The sequence below is a fragment of the Phalangium opilio genome, unplaced genomic scaffold (assembly GCF_054372755.1).
Source record: "Phalangium opilio isolate 3A_F unplaced genomic scaffold, DU_Popi_V2 ptg000523l_1, whole genome shotgun sequence".
NCBI lineage: Eukaryota > Metazoa > Arthropoda > Arachnida > Opiliones > Phalangiidae > Phalangium > Phalangium opilio.
The window spans coordinates 1169673-1183816 of NW_028324241.1; the positions used below are offsets into that span (position 1 = coordinate 1169673).

The 14144-nt window shown below is 37.2% G+C and overlaps 2 protein-coding genes across 2 annotated transcripts; both read left to right on the top strand.

Moving 5' to 3' along the window:
• Positions 1-1084: 1084 nt before the first annotated feature.
• LOC149588993 (uncharacterized) lies at positions 1085-3174 on the top strand. Its single transcript, XM_089861858.1, has 2 exons — positions 1085-1360; positions 1450-3174. The coding sequence occupies exon 2, from the start codon at positions 1862-1864 to the stop codon at positions 2990-2992; it is 1131 nt and encodes a 376-aa protein (XP_089717984.1). The 5' UTR covers positions 1085-1360; positions 1450-1861; the 3' UTR covers positions 2993-3174.
• A 4449-nt stretch (positions 3175-7623) lies between these two features.
• LOC149588994 (uncharacterized) lies at positions 7624-8840 on the top strand. The gene is made up of 3 exons (XM_089861889.1): positions 7624-7680; positions 7771-8155; positions 8418-8840. The coding sequence occupies exons 1-3, from the start codon at positions 7624-7626 to the stop codon at positions 8498-8500; spliced, it is 525 nt and encodes a 174-aa protein (XP_089718015.1). The 3' UTR covers positions 8501-8840.
• Positions 8841-14144: the final 5304 nt, after the last annotated feature.

Sequence of the window (14144 nt, forward strand, 5' to 3'; positions counted from 1 at the left end):
GAAAATTTAAGGGGTTCACTGGACAGTTTGACCAATAAATTTTCCCAAGGTTTGATAGCTTGGCCATGGAGAAGCGACACTATTTTTGCACACTTCAGTGGACAAAATCCTATAAATTTTCCATTCAAACAGGGGGTCACTGTACACTTGTCCTATAAGAAATATTTCTATTTCCGGCCCTGCCCGTGAGTCAGCTATCGTTTAACTGTAAACCTTCTATTATCCCCTCTCCCTCTGACACAATTCATCCCGAAAAGCCGAAGCCGAAGCTCGAAGTCATTTAGAACATTTTAGCAGACGACGTATAGGATGATTTATCCTATTTTTGATTTTGGGGTAATTCGGAAATGTGTTAGGAGTTTTGGGGTAATATAGTGTTCCGCCGTTTGCCGTTAAGGCTGGCGAAGCTGGGTAAACCTAATCCAAGGGGTGCTTATTTGCGAAAAAAAAACGTCTCACTGAAAGAAAAATTCTCTCTCCTCTCCGGGCTTGAAGGAGAGAGTAATGGAGTGGAAACACGCATACCTTAAGCGTTGCCTTTGTACCCCCACCTACGGCACCATAGTCCTCCCATCATCCCCAGCGGTTAGGTAGGGTCGTGCCGGACGAAATTGTAAAGGACGCTCCCTCTATCTCAAAAATAGAAGCTAGTTCTCATTCAAATAAAATGGCGCTACGCCGCAGCACTTAGCAATCGCCTACGGAAGGGTAGCGGCGTGCGCGAGGTAGACTGGGAGAGATATGGTGCCGCAGGTAGCCCATCATCATTTCCAATCCATCTGACTCCCTTATCCCTGCTCCGGGCAGTCGCGAGTGACGTAGCTGGATCCCAACAGCCTTTGGGAAGTACATTTTTGGGGGTATTACGCGGATTTCAAAAATGTCTGTCTTAGCAAAATGCGTGAAGTGGAATATTTTTCAATTGCATATTATAACGTATACATTTGCAAATTCTTAACACAGTAGACCTAAATGAATATATAACTTCTTAATTTTTGATTCTATAAATACACGCTAAAAAAATGGTTTGAATTTCTTAACGGTTACTAGCGAGCCTCTAGTGCATTCTGGGTAAAAGGTGCTCTCTCCTATTGGTTGGTTAAGCTGCGTTCAGTGGGACTAAGCAGTTTTACCGGTCACGTAAATTCAAAATCTCGGTTACTTTCGCTGTCCGCACTGGTATAGCAGACTGATTTTGTTGACCAGTAGCTTGAATTTTGAATTTGAATGTTTTGATGCATTATCAGTTTTTCTTCCTTTTCTTTTGGTGATAATACCCTTCTAGTCATTATTTAAATAGTATTCGAATATTATTCAAGCATAACAAGATGGATAAACCAGAAAATGATATAGCATTAAGGTAAAAACAAAGTTATTTCTTGGTTTTAATTTTTCTAAGCCAAGGCTTATGTCCCAATAATAAAAAATAAATGGTAATTTTTATTCTAGTTTGCAGTCTGGTCCCATTCCACAGCCTCTAAGAGAAGTTACCAATGATTTTAATTTACCGAGGGGGAACTGGACAAAGCAGCTGAAGGCTGTTCCGAATACTTTTAATGATACCATTATTCACGAACATCATACCCGTAGAAAGAGCCAGAAACACAAGACCAAAGGGTATAGAATGTTCAAAGCAAAGAGAGTGACAAATGTTTTATTGTCTCACGAGAAATCTAAGAATGTGGTGCATGTCAAATCCCGAGTGCATGCATCTTACAAAATGCAGAAAATTTATAACGTTCATATTGTTATGCATTCAGTACTTGGCGAAGTCCTTAAAGGTATCTGCGAGTGCAAGTCTGTTCAATGTGGGGTATGCTGCCACGTGGCTGCCACCTAATGGTTTTTGGTAGATTGCAAAATGGAAGGAGCAAAGTTTATTCCCAATGATCTTTCTCCAACGGAAATAGCCCAAAAATGGGGAAAGTTGAATGTGAGAAAGAACCTTTCAACAACCAAATTTAGCATTTTGAATTTTTTGAAGCATAACCCAGATAAAAAAAGTTCTAAGAGTAGAAGGCCAAGGAAACTCTGCATATCCAGCTATTCATCGATAGTTCAACAAGTGACACCTCTTGAAGACCAAAAACAAATTCAGCGGCTATCCGAGGACTTTAAATATCTTCAAAAGCGTCCAATGTGGCAATCGATTTTGAATGAGCGTAAACATGCACCATTGAATTACACACCAATTAGCTACTATAATGAAGAAATTCAATCTGAGGAGCCAACATATGAAATCCCACGAATCTCGCTTCCAACTAAAGAAATTCAAGTCCATAACAAGGAAACAGAGTTTCCAGAGTCACTTATAGTCTCATTAGATGAAGCAAATGAGATAGAAGAGAAAACGAGAGACCAAGCCAATTCGCAGCTATGGAGAGCTGAGAGAAGAGAAAGATTAACTGCGTCACATTTTGGACAAATAGTTAAGAGAAGGGCTAAAGTGACCAAACAGTTTATAGATACTCTTAAAGGTGGAACATACATTAGCAGAATGAAATATGTCAGGGAAGGAATAGAAAACGAAGAACTTGCGAAAAAGAAGTACATCATCCTGAAAAATAGTAAAGTACACATTTACAAAGTGGGGCTAGTGATAAACCCAGGTTTTCCCATCTTGGGAGCCACTCCCGATGGATTAGTTTATGATGAAACGATTGGAGAATTTGGACTTTTAGAGCTAAAAACGCTCTCTAAGGCTAAAGAACTTGGCGTTTCGATTGAAGAAGCTCTAACTAGAAAAGAATTGAAATTGAATATTTGCCTGAAGAGAGATGGGAGCGGAAATGTGTCACTGAACACCAATCATAATTATTACTATCAAGTACAAGGTCAATTAGGTGTGAGTGGATTATCTTGGTGTGATTTTTTTGTTGATGCTGGGAAAGATCACTTTTGTGAAAGAGTTTTATTTAACCCGGTTCTTTTCTTTGAGACTATGATGCCAAAATTAGATAAATTTTACTTCTGTGATTATTTAGTGCAATAAAAATGTTCCTATTTTTAATTTTATACAAAATTAAAAATACATTAATTTCCAATTATGATAGTAAAATTAGCTGAATTTAATGTTTGTGATTTTTCGATTTTCAATGCAAAAAAAATGTTCCTATTTTTTAATTTTAATTTGATAAAAAATTCAAATTGTATTAATGTCAAGTTATGATAGGAAAATGGGGTGAATTTAATTTTTGTGTTTTCCAATGCAATAAAAATTTGCTATTTTATTTTTGTACAAAATTTAATTTCATAAAACTTTAAAATTCTTCATCTCTCGCGGCTTGCTTTTCATTTCTGTTTAAAAGTGGTTCATTTGTGAAATTTAACAGGTAACAACATACCAACCAAATTTTTTCTAAGCTTGAATGCATAGAATTAGGGAAGGTATACTTTAATATCCTAAAACTCTTTAGCTCCTTAATTACCCTCTCAATATGTATTCAAACTGTTGCGATATCTCTAGTACGTTGTTCTTCAGCCGCTGAAAGCTGTTTCTTGTCCCCTAGAAAAGGGGGAATATTAAGTTCCACACCTTTTGCCGCCAGTAGATCATGTAACAAAAAGCCCCTATCCGCCATAACAGAGTCGCCCTTTTCTAAAAGATCCAAGAGCCCACTGGTAGCAGTCAACTCCGTGTCACTTTCTCTGCCAGGAGCGAGAGGTGCGACAAACGATACAAATCCGTTTGGTGTTGCCCCGATCAATCCTTTCGCTGTTGTATGTCGCTTGTAATTAGAGTATGCATCACATTGCGTGTTGTAATCAGCAGGTCTTCCAATGAAAAATTCCGTACAGTCTATTATTACCCGAGTACTGGGGAATTTTTCTTTGAATTCATTTGGCATGTGTTCGTTGACAACATCCCTCGAAGGCCAAATTGGAATAATGCTTAGCTTTTTATGTAACAAATCTAGCCATGTTGTCACATAGTTGCTAACTGTTGCGGCAGAAATTTGAAAACGAAATGCTAGATCTTTTGTTTAGTAATCCAACTCGCAGTTTACAAAGCGTTAGAAACAACTGTTCTTTAAAATCTAACGACATTTTCCGGCCGCGAGATGATTCATTCCTGTCTGAGGATCTTGCATAACCTTTTCCATTGTCATATAATGATATTGTTGGCAATGATGGCTCAACTTGCCGATAAAGTACGTTAAAGTCTTCTATACAAGAAAATCCTGTATAAAACCTCAGAACTTCTTTTTGGCTAGATATATTAGCCAGACGAAACTTGTTTTTTCTTGCTTCCTCATTTCTATTCTTAGCTTCTTCCCTGAGTTGCAGTATTTCCTGTTTATTTTGATTATTTTCAACTTCCAAAATGTGAATCTTGTTGAGGGATTTCTTTACGTCTTCAACTAAGGTCTTCTCTTTACTTCGCAACATATCTATTTCCGTTATAAGGTGTTTAACTTGATTCCCTAAGTGTGAATGGTAGGTATGATCTAAAAATCAATGATTAATATAGCTTCATTTTTACTCGATTATGCCAATACTTACCTAAATGTAACTCCTTTAGCTTTTCGAATGGTGGCTCCGCCTCGGTGTTAGTATTTTTTGCTTTTAATTGGGATTCAACTTCAACTTCCCCTCCAATATTTTGTAAAAGTCCAGTAGGATCGACATCAAGTGGCACGATATTCGATATGAAAATAGTTCTCGAGAGCTCAAAGTCACCAATATATATGGGAACTTTATCTTCATATTGTTTTTTCCCATTCCGGTTGAAATGTAACCCACAAACGTAACTATACTTCTTAGGTTCGAATCTTTTCCTTTTGGTAAACATTCCTGACACTTCTTTATCAAACCTCATTTGAACCCTAGCGATCCACTCTAGCCGAAGAGCATAGTCACTTGGGAATGTATAAAAGCCAATCTTTCTATCAAATGGGCGCGAAACACTTTGGCAGTCATTTACGCAACACCTCTTACTAACTTTCACACTCATTTTTAAGTTAAAACGTGATTTTTTTTGTTAAACGCGTTGGTTGTTATTAGTAATAAGGTCAAATAACACGACTTCTTAGCCCGTGCCTGTCCCTAAAAGCAATTTTAGGAGCTCTTGAGCAGACGAAATTATTAACCAATAAGAAGCGAGAAGCCTTAACGGATACATTTACGATCGAATGTTTCTCATAGATGTCGCCCCGTCGCTAGCAAAAAATTCATCCCCTATTTCCTTCCCCTTTTCCAAAGCGCCTCCAAACATCCAATTCCCGGCCAGCTTGTTCTATTTATGTTTCCGTGTATGGTGCCCCGCTTTCCTTTAATGGTTTTGAAATCCTAGGCAAATGCAACTTGTCTTTGCTTGAGATTTTGAAAACCGTTTCTAAACGTAATCTGAAGAAACAATTAACTGACATCCATGGGTTTCTTCTCGATGTTAACTTTCTTCAGTCATGGGCTTATGGCAAATAGAGAGCTTTCAGTTGTTGGAGGTGCTAGGATTCCGTTCATGACGAAATTTACGCGGTCAAATTTATGGGTTGAATAATTATGATTCATGAATGCAGGTTACAGGGAGCCCACCGGTCCTACAATTCCTATAAAATCCTATATTTTTGAACCAGTTTTATATTATCCTATAATTTCACGAAAGGTCCTATAATATCCTATTTTTGGCTTAGTCGAAGTTTTCTTATAGTTTACCATCAAATGTATCAAAATTTAGCTCTTTTACCGAGATCACATTTGAGTAGACACCGAAATTGCTTATCGCTCGCTTGGATTTTTTATATAGTATATTTTTATAAAGTTCCTCTGAATTTTCGAAGTAAAATCCAATTTGTTGTTAATTTTTTTCCCAAGATTTTTCTACATAGTTTAAGCCCCAAAATTGTATTATATAAGAACATTTTTAGTCCTATATTTTCCTATAAAAACACATTTGTTCTCCTATAAAATCCCATAATTTCGGGGAAAAATTCCCATTTTTCCTAAAAGGAATTTAAATTTCTGAGTGGGCTCCTTGAGGTTAAAGCTGCACTCATATGGCTGCCAAAACTAGGGTTAGACTTACCAGGTATGACGTATAACTCACCTAAATGAAAGCTCTCTATAATGGAAAACAATGTTTTTTGTTCAAACTCTCATCAAATTAAAATCGTTCTACATTACCCCACGAAAATGTGATTGAAATTAATATGGCGATAAACAATACAATTAACTCTAATCTAAATATCTAACTCTTCCAACTTTTCAGAATTTGCATCCCGAAATTGTTATGAAAGAGAAAGGGAAACGAGAGGCTGAGGGGTGGATCGAGAAAACGCCTGCGAAAAAAATTAAGAAGGTCAAACTGACCCATCCTGACCAGCTTTCCTATAAGAAAGCGGTTATCGATTTAATTTCGATGACTGGAATTCCTTTCAACATAGTGGAACAAAAAGGATATATTGAGTTTATTCAAGTCATCGCGCCGCACCTTACTGTACAGTCGCGTAGGACAGTAGTGAAAGATTTGGAGGGGGTAATTGAGGAGCTCAAACCAAAAATTAAAGTAAGGATTGTTTTATCTATAGCGTCTGTGCTGTAGAAGCCCGTGTTGGTGTCTCCACCAAGGTAAACTAATTGCATTCAAATGATCCTATTTAAGAACATTCTAAGCAAGGTCGTAAGAAAGACCTTGCATCTGACCCTGGACTTGTGGAGTTCCCGAAATCGCCAGTCGGTAATGGGTGTTTGGGGTCAGTTTATTGACCAAAACTGGGAATTCAAAAACCTCCTAATAAGTTTCTGCCATTTCCCTGTCAAACATACGGCTGAAGCCATATTGGCAAAATTGAGGGACGCTTTGGCAGAGATCGGAGTTGAAGAATGTCAGGTAAAAATGAAGTGGGATATTTTGTGGGTGTTGAGCACATGATTAATTTTTACTAACACGCGGCTTTCCCTGCTGCTATCTGACAACCCGGGGGGGGGATAAATTGGTCGTTATTTTGCATTATCGAACAAGACTATCATGACTGATGTAAACGTAACTTTCAGATATCGTGCGTATGTGCCGACAATGCGGCAAATGTGGTCAAGGCACTCAATATGCAGAATGTTTTCCGTGGCGAATGGTGGCTAAATTTAGAAAATCAAAGCAGTGAATCAGAAACAGATTCTGATATCAAACTCGACGAAGGTAAACAAAAACTGGCATTTTTATTCAATTGGTTTGTATGCAACCTAAAGGGGAGCCACCGAGACTTGCGGTATTCTCTTTGTTTGATGCTAGCTCCGCGGCGGGCCGGTGAATATTTTTACCCAGCAAGTCTTTTGTGGCGTCCTTTAATCATAATAATTTTGCACCGCTAATAGATATTTCACGTTGTGCACATTTTATTTTTATCCCAGCCTGGAATCCGTTGGCGACAATTTTCGGCGCGGAAGAATCGGATTCTGAAGAGGAAGAGGAAGACCAAACGCTAAACGCGACGTTGGATGACGACGGTTGGGAGAGAAAAGGGTGCATAGCACACTCCCTGCAATTAGTTGTAAACGATGCCATTAAGGCCAATAACAGCTCGAAAGAGCTACTTGAAAATTTCCAAAACTGGATAAAACTTTTTTCGCAAATCGCCAAAATGGACAGAGGAGTTAAAATCAAGAAGTGGCTGCATTGACTTAAAAATGATAGGGGGTGTTCGCTGGAGCGCTGTTTTTCGGGGATTGGAACGATTCACGAAGGTAAGTTTATTTTAAGGGTCCATATTTTCTAGAAAGAACTTCTGAAAAATTAGACAAGCAAGTTCTCATAGAGAATATTTTCAACAATAGACAAATATATTCCAAGATAATATGTTGGAAGCCATGATTTACGCTTTGAATAAAGCCAAAAAAGACCCCAAAAGTCCAGCCAAAATAGACTTTCCTTTGCCAACGGAAGAGGACGTAGAGGACGCAAAGGAACTCCTCGAGATTCTGAGACCTTTAAAGGTCGCAACTGACTGCTTTCAGAAGAGTGGTCCACTATCTTCTAGCGTCATAGGGGCTCTTTTGACGGTTTTCCAGGACGTTTTCAGGGTGGAAACGAAAAAATTCAACGATTTAAAGATCGGAGTCCTGGAAAACCTCCAAAAACGGTTTACTTCAACGTTGGAGGACCCATTTTACGTAATGGCCTCTCTCCTCGATCCAACCCAGAAAAACATACTTTTTGAGAGTAAGTATCATTATCCATATGAACATGTTTATTATGAATATCGAAAATCATTAGGCACAGATCAGTTCTTATTATGGTAAAATTTTGATTTGTTGCTTTTCCAACTTTGAAGAATTAAATTTTGCTAAAAATAATATTTAATTTGATTCACTTTGATTATAGACACGTCAATAATACAATTCCATGTTCATAATTAACATTAATAAAATAAATTTACGACATGGATATAAGTCATGTTTATACTAATATTTCAAATCTTAAGGTTCTTATACACAACCAGAATGGAAACATTTGTATCCCAACTTCAAGTGCGTAACAAAAGCTCGCGCACATGTTGTAATTTGAGAGAGTGTAATCCTCGAAGCGGCGCAGGATCCTCCCCAAAGGTGTGACCCAGAACCAAAGGCATACTCGCCCTTTAATAGGTTGGACCTTGAAGCCACCGTACCTTGCAATGAACGGAGTCCAATGGGAGAATTGGAAAAATACCTTACGCAGCCAAGATGTCTACAGGCTGACATTGCCTTAGACTATTGGAGAGGCCATGAGTAGGGATTTCCAACGCTTGCTATTCTGGCGAGAAGATTCTTGGCGGTGCCGCCAGCCTCTGCGGATGTTGAACGAATGTTCTCAATCGCAGGTTTCTTAATGCGCGCCAGAAGAAGCTGCCTTACCATTAAACACGTAGCAGTCATTCTTATGTACCGAGAATATAACGGGAAATAAAAGTTGTGCAATTGTTTGAAAATATTGTGATTTCCTTTTTTTACGTTTTTCCATTGCATAATACCATAAGTTTATCATGCCTCTAAGTAGAGAAATGGCTGCTACTCTTATGGCAATAGTGTTTGTCTGGCTCCCTTTAATGAAACCCTATACTCTCCGTATCATTTATCACCTCAACTTCAATACAAAATTGTACGCCTAGCCTAGCGTTTCTTTTATCCCTTGTTTCAGGACTGAAACCGCCTCTATCTCACGAGAGAGAGGGATTTTGGGGTTGCTTAAGTAAAATTCGTTCCCCCCCTCCAATGCCTGCCTATACGAAACGTAAAAATCTCCTTTATTCCATGGGATGATTGTTTTCATGAGACCAATTTAGTAATCGTCTCGCCCGCTTGGTGGCTGCACCGCGACAGAAATTTCAAAGTTTTCTCTCTTCGGATCTTAGCGCTATACGAGTTCTGACGTCACAGTAGCCTGCAGATGATGCCCAGTTGTAACCCATATTTGTGTACTTAGAGGCATGATAAACTTATGATAATACCAAAAGTAATCCATTACCCTTTAGCTAATTAGTTTTGCAGCAATACACGGCTTTATTATTATCAATACGCCTTTCTTATGTACCAAGAATACAACATAAAATAAAAATTGTGCAATTGTTTGAAAATATTGTGATTTCCTTTTGTACGTTTTTCCAATGGATAGTAACCAAAAGTAATCCATTACCCTTTAGCTAATTAGTTTTGCAAGATTCCACGGCTTTATTATTATCAATACGCCTCAATATGATACTGCGAGAGGTAAGGGCCGGGGTGGGGGTATATACGGATAATCGGTTACACACTTTACACAATCTCATTCTTGATGACGCCTCAGTAATGCAATAGACCTGTGCCGTTAGAAAGGGGTGTAGACGGTGTATCTCTCTCTCTAGGCGCTCTCTTGTAAGAGGGGATACTGTACACCAGACTTAGAAATAAGGATAATTTTTAAACTAGTCCTTGGGACCAGTGACCCCCCCTAGTGTCCTAAATAATAAACTGGTCTCCGGAGTGGTCCCAGCCTTTGTTCTCCTATAGATTTGCAATCAGTGAAGGTACTTATTGGACCCCAAATACGTAACCTACCTAATCACATTTTAATTACAATAGAACAGACCAAAACATTCCAGATCGTCGTAGATAAAGGTCGTGTTTCCCCGATTATACCACAGTCCCATACAGATATTTAAAAGATATTTCTATTTGTAAAATTGTTTAGTTTTATAATATAATTTTTTGTTTATGCTAATTGCAATTAGTTTTATAACAATCAGAGTAAATTTTGCCAATGATAATTTTTTACCTTATATTATGGTCTTCATTTATAAACTTACAAACCTACAAAATCATCCTTATTAATAACAAGATGACCCAGTCATATAGTTTTTACCGCCTTCTAGTGACAAGAATTAGTATTACTATATACATTATAAGATGACCCCAGCTAATTTAGCATTTCGGGGTTTTTTTTCATTGTTTATAAAATAGCACTCCTATTATGAATAAAATCAATCTAGTAATAAACTACAGTAACTTACTCATTAGGTTCATTTTAAACTTAACCTACAGAACTTTATCTTAATTAAATTACAGAATAATATTTATTAAACTAGGGTCGGTACTGGTAAATGTGAACGATTCTATTTTTTCTTTAACATTTAGTAGCCAATTTTTGGACGGCTTAAATTCCTTTTAAAAGGGCTCTATTTGTAGAATGAATATTGAGGATTACGATAAAAATGGTATGAACATTGTAGGAATACGTGGATGAAAGATACGAACCTATATACACACCAACTCGGACTAATCAACTTAAGTTGATGCCAATTTTAGGTGTTGCTTAATACAATACCATCGGGGAATAAGCTTTAGCAAGAGTTAAAATAATCCCACGATAACAAACCTTTAATCGTTAGATAGATCACGTTTTTCACTATAAAATTGATATATTTCGAGCATTGACACCCTTTTCTCGAAGCAACTCACGACACTTTTAAGCCCACTGTAACTTAGTGATGGGTATAGGTAAAAGCCTGAAATTTTGCTTGCCGCGAGGACTGTCAATCCTAGCTATAGTTTCCAAATTTCAAGTTCCTACCCTATATACTTTTCGAAATATCGAAGGTGAAATTTACCTTATTTTGTCACTCACTCACTCACCGATCATCAAAATTCTAAGGTACTTCTAGGGTAGATAGAAACTTAAAATTCAGGATTTAGTTTTCATTTATTTTATAAAGCACAGAAAAATTAAAACATCGCGAAATTTTTATAAAATTGTTCTTTAGTTCTTCATTTTAAAACTAGATGGCGCTGCCGTCTTTTCAACAGAAATAGTGTGTGTTCTTGATGAATGGACGTAATGGTCCAAAGTTAACCGAAAGTTAAATATATATTAAAGCTAATAAGAGTAGTAGTTTAAAAGAAATGTGTCATAACTGATGCTACATTCTTATATTAGGATATCGCGTACAATCTTTATTACATATTCTCTGCGGGTCGAAAGGGGTAATTCAGCGTAAATAAGGACAAACGTTAGCGATTATATTGGCAAACGAAGTACCACGAGAGGGTCTTGTTTTAATATAACTACCGAAGTATAACGAGAGGGTCTACAAAAAGAAGTGAGATCCTATGAAAAACATTAACATGTACAAAAATGGGCCAAGCCTCGCCTCGTGCCCTTTCCGCCGTAAAACGTTCTGAGATCCCATGTAGAGCCAAGTCTGCCTTTTGTTCTCATTCAATCGCCAATTGAACAATTATGTTATAAATTAAGTCCTTTTCCTAATTAATAACCAATATTCTTTGACTCTATCATAATTGTACATCTTTGTTCGTATCAAAAATATCGTGACTTGGCAATCGCAGGTAAGTAATATTAAAAGGAAGTCGAGGGGATATTCACTAAATCGATGGGATATTCACTAAATCGTTGCCGATTTTAAAATAATCGAAGGGGATGACCTGTGCTTGCCAAGCCACGATATTTTTGATGTATAATTATGATATAGTCAAAGAATATTGGTTATTAATTAGGAAAAGGACTTAATTTATAACATAATTGTTCAATTGGCGATTGAATGAGAACAAAAGGCAGACTTGGCTCAACATGGGATCTCAGAACGTTTTACGGCGGAAAGGGCACGAGGCGAGGCTTGGCCCATTTTTGTACATGTTAATGTTTTTCATAGGATCTGTGGTTTCGATTCGGAATTCGATTTTAGAGTGGAAAAAATTCAAATGTTTCAAGGTTAATTAGAATTCTTTTTAAGCTATTTTACTAAAAAATAAAAAGTAAAACTGGTGTAAGGAATCTACGTTCGGATAATATTAACTTTAAAATACATAATGAAACCCAAAAAAGACTCAAATTTCGCGCCATTAGTAAGTTTATCAATTTAGCGGTAAGAGGGCGGTAGCTACCACTAGTTATTGGGCGGGAAAGCGAGAAAACGAGACAGCTGTTATGCGAGGTATCGAAATAAATAGGACTTCTCAACAAATTATTGAACATTTTGACTCGGGTATTGTTTTAACCATATTATCCTATTATCCTATTATCACATCTGCGTAAACTTTAATCTAGGTGCATGAATTTAGGCCCTACGTAATGGTAGCTCCTTCAGGGTTGCCACGGAATTTTCAGAACCAAATTCCCTGACCTTTTTCCCAGATTTTCCCTGACCTTTTTCTCAGATTTTCCCTGACCTTTTTCTCAGATTTTCCCTGACCTTTTTCTCAGATTTTCCCTGACCTTTTTCTCAGATTTTTCCTGACCTTTTTCTCAGATTTTTCCTGACCTTTTTCTCAGATTTTCCCTGACCTTTTTCTCAGATTTTCCCTGACATTTTTGGCCGAAAGTGTGAATGTTTACAGCACGTTTCAAGTGCTTATAATTAAATAAACTCTCTACATTAAGTTTTCCCATGTATTTGTTGCACAAAAAACAAATAAAAAACATTTTAACTATAAATAACAACCTAAGAGAGCATTTACTTTACAAAAACAATTCTAGACATTTTTAAGGATTAATCTAGAGTTTTCTGTGTTGAGAGAGCATGAGGAGAAACTTTCATTACTCTTTCAATAAAGACTTATTCCCAGAAGTTTTACCCACTAAAATCAAATTCCCTGACTTTGCTGAAATTTTTAAAATTCCTTGACTTTTCCCTGACCTTTTCGGCCCATTTTTAAATTCCCTGACTTTTCCAGATTTTCCAGGATTTCCAGGTACTGTGGCAACCCTGTCTTTTCCTAGGGCCTTTTTTATTCCTCCCATTTGATTATCAATGTTGTTCACATTTGGGTCCAGAGTTCAGTCACTACCTCCTTCTGTATTTGGTATAGTCCCATTGGACCGAATCTCATTGGACCGAAACCGCTTTTTGGTTTTTTATATTATATATATATTTAAATTTCCAGCCCAATGGCGGGTTTCTGCTGAATGGGAATTTATTTGAAAGAATTAGTTAATTAAATGTCTGAGAGGATTTCGAATCACCGCAGCAGCATGGTAGAATATCAGGCTTTTAATTCAGAGGCTCGGGTTCAAACCCAGAGAAGGAAATTGTAGGTTTGGTTAGGTTTAGTTAGGTTAGGTTGTTATCCTATTAATTAGCTGCCACCTTTTCCTAAACATTCTCCTACTAATTAGCTGCCACCTTTTCCAAAATATTCTCCTAATAGTTAGCTGCCACCTTTTCCAAAACAATGGTTCCCACAATTAGCTGCCACCTTTACCAAAATATTCTCCTATTAATTAGTTGCCACCTTTTCCAAAACAATGGTTCCAATAATTCGTTGCCACCTTTACCAAATATTCTCCTATTAATTAGTTGCCACCTTTTCCAAAACATTCTCCTACTAATTAGCTGCCACCTTTTCCAAAATATTCTCCTAATAGTTTGCTGGCACCTTTTCCTAAACATTCTCCTACTAATTAGCTCCCACCTTTTCCAAAATATTCTCCTAATAGTTAGCTGCCACCTTTTCCTAAACATTGTCCTACTAATAGCCACCTCTTCCAAAATATTCTTCTAATACTTAGCTGCCACCTTTTCCAAAACAATGGTTCCAAAAATTCGTTGCCACCTTTTCCAAAATATTCTCCTATTAATTAGTTGCCACCTTTCCCAAAACATTCTCCTACTAATTAGCTGCCACCTTTTCCAAAATATTCTCCTAATAGTTTAGCTGCCACCTTTCCCTAAACATTCTCC

Excerpts from the sequence above, each read along its gene's own strand:
- LOC149588993 (XM_089861858.1), top strand. The coding sequence starts at position 1,862 with ATGGAAGGAGCAAAGTTTATTCCCAATGATCTTTCTCCAACGGAAATA.
- LOC149588994 (XM_089861889.1), top strand. The coding sequence starts at position 7,624 with ATGATAGGGGGTGTTCGCTGGAGCGCTGTTTTTCGGGGATTGGAACGA. Across the intron at positions 7,681-7,770 it reads GATTGGAACGATTCACGAAG|ACAAATATATTCCAAGATAA; the intron begins GTAAGTTTATTT and ends TTTCAACAATAG. Across the intron at positions 8,156-8,417 it reads GAAAAACATACTTTTTGAGA|GTTCTTATACACAACCAGAA; the intron begins GTAAGTATCATT and ends TCAAATCTTAAG.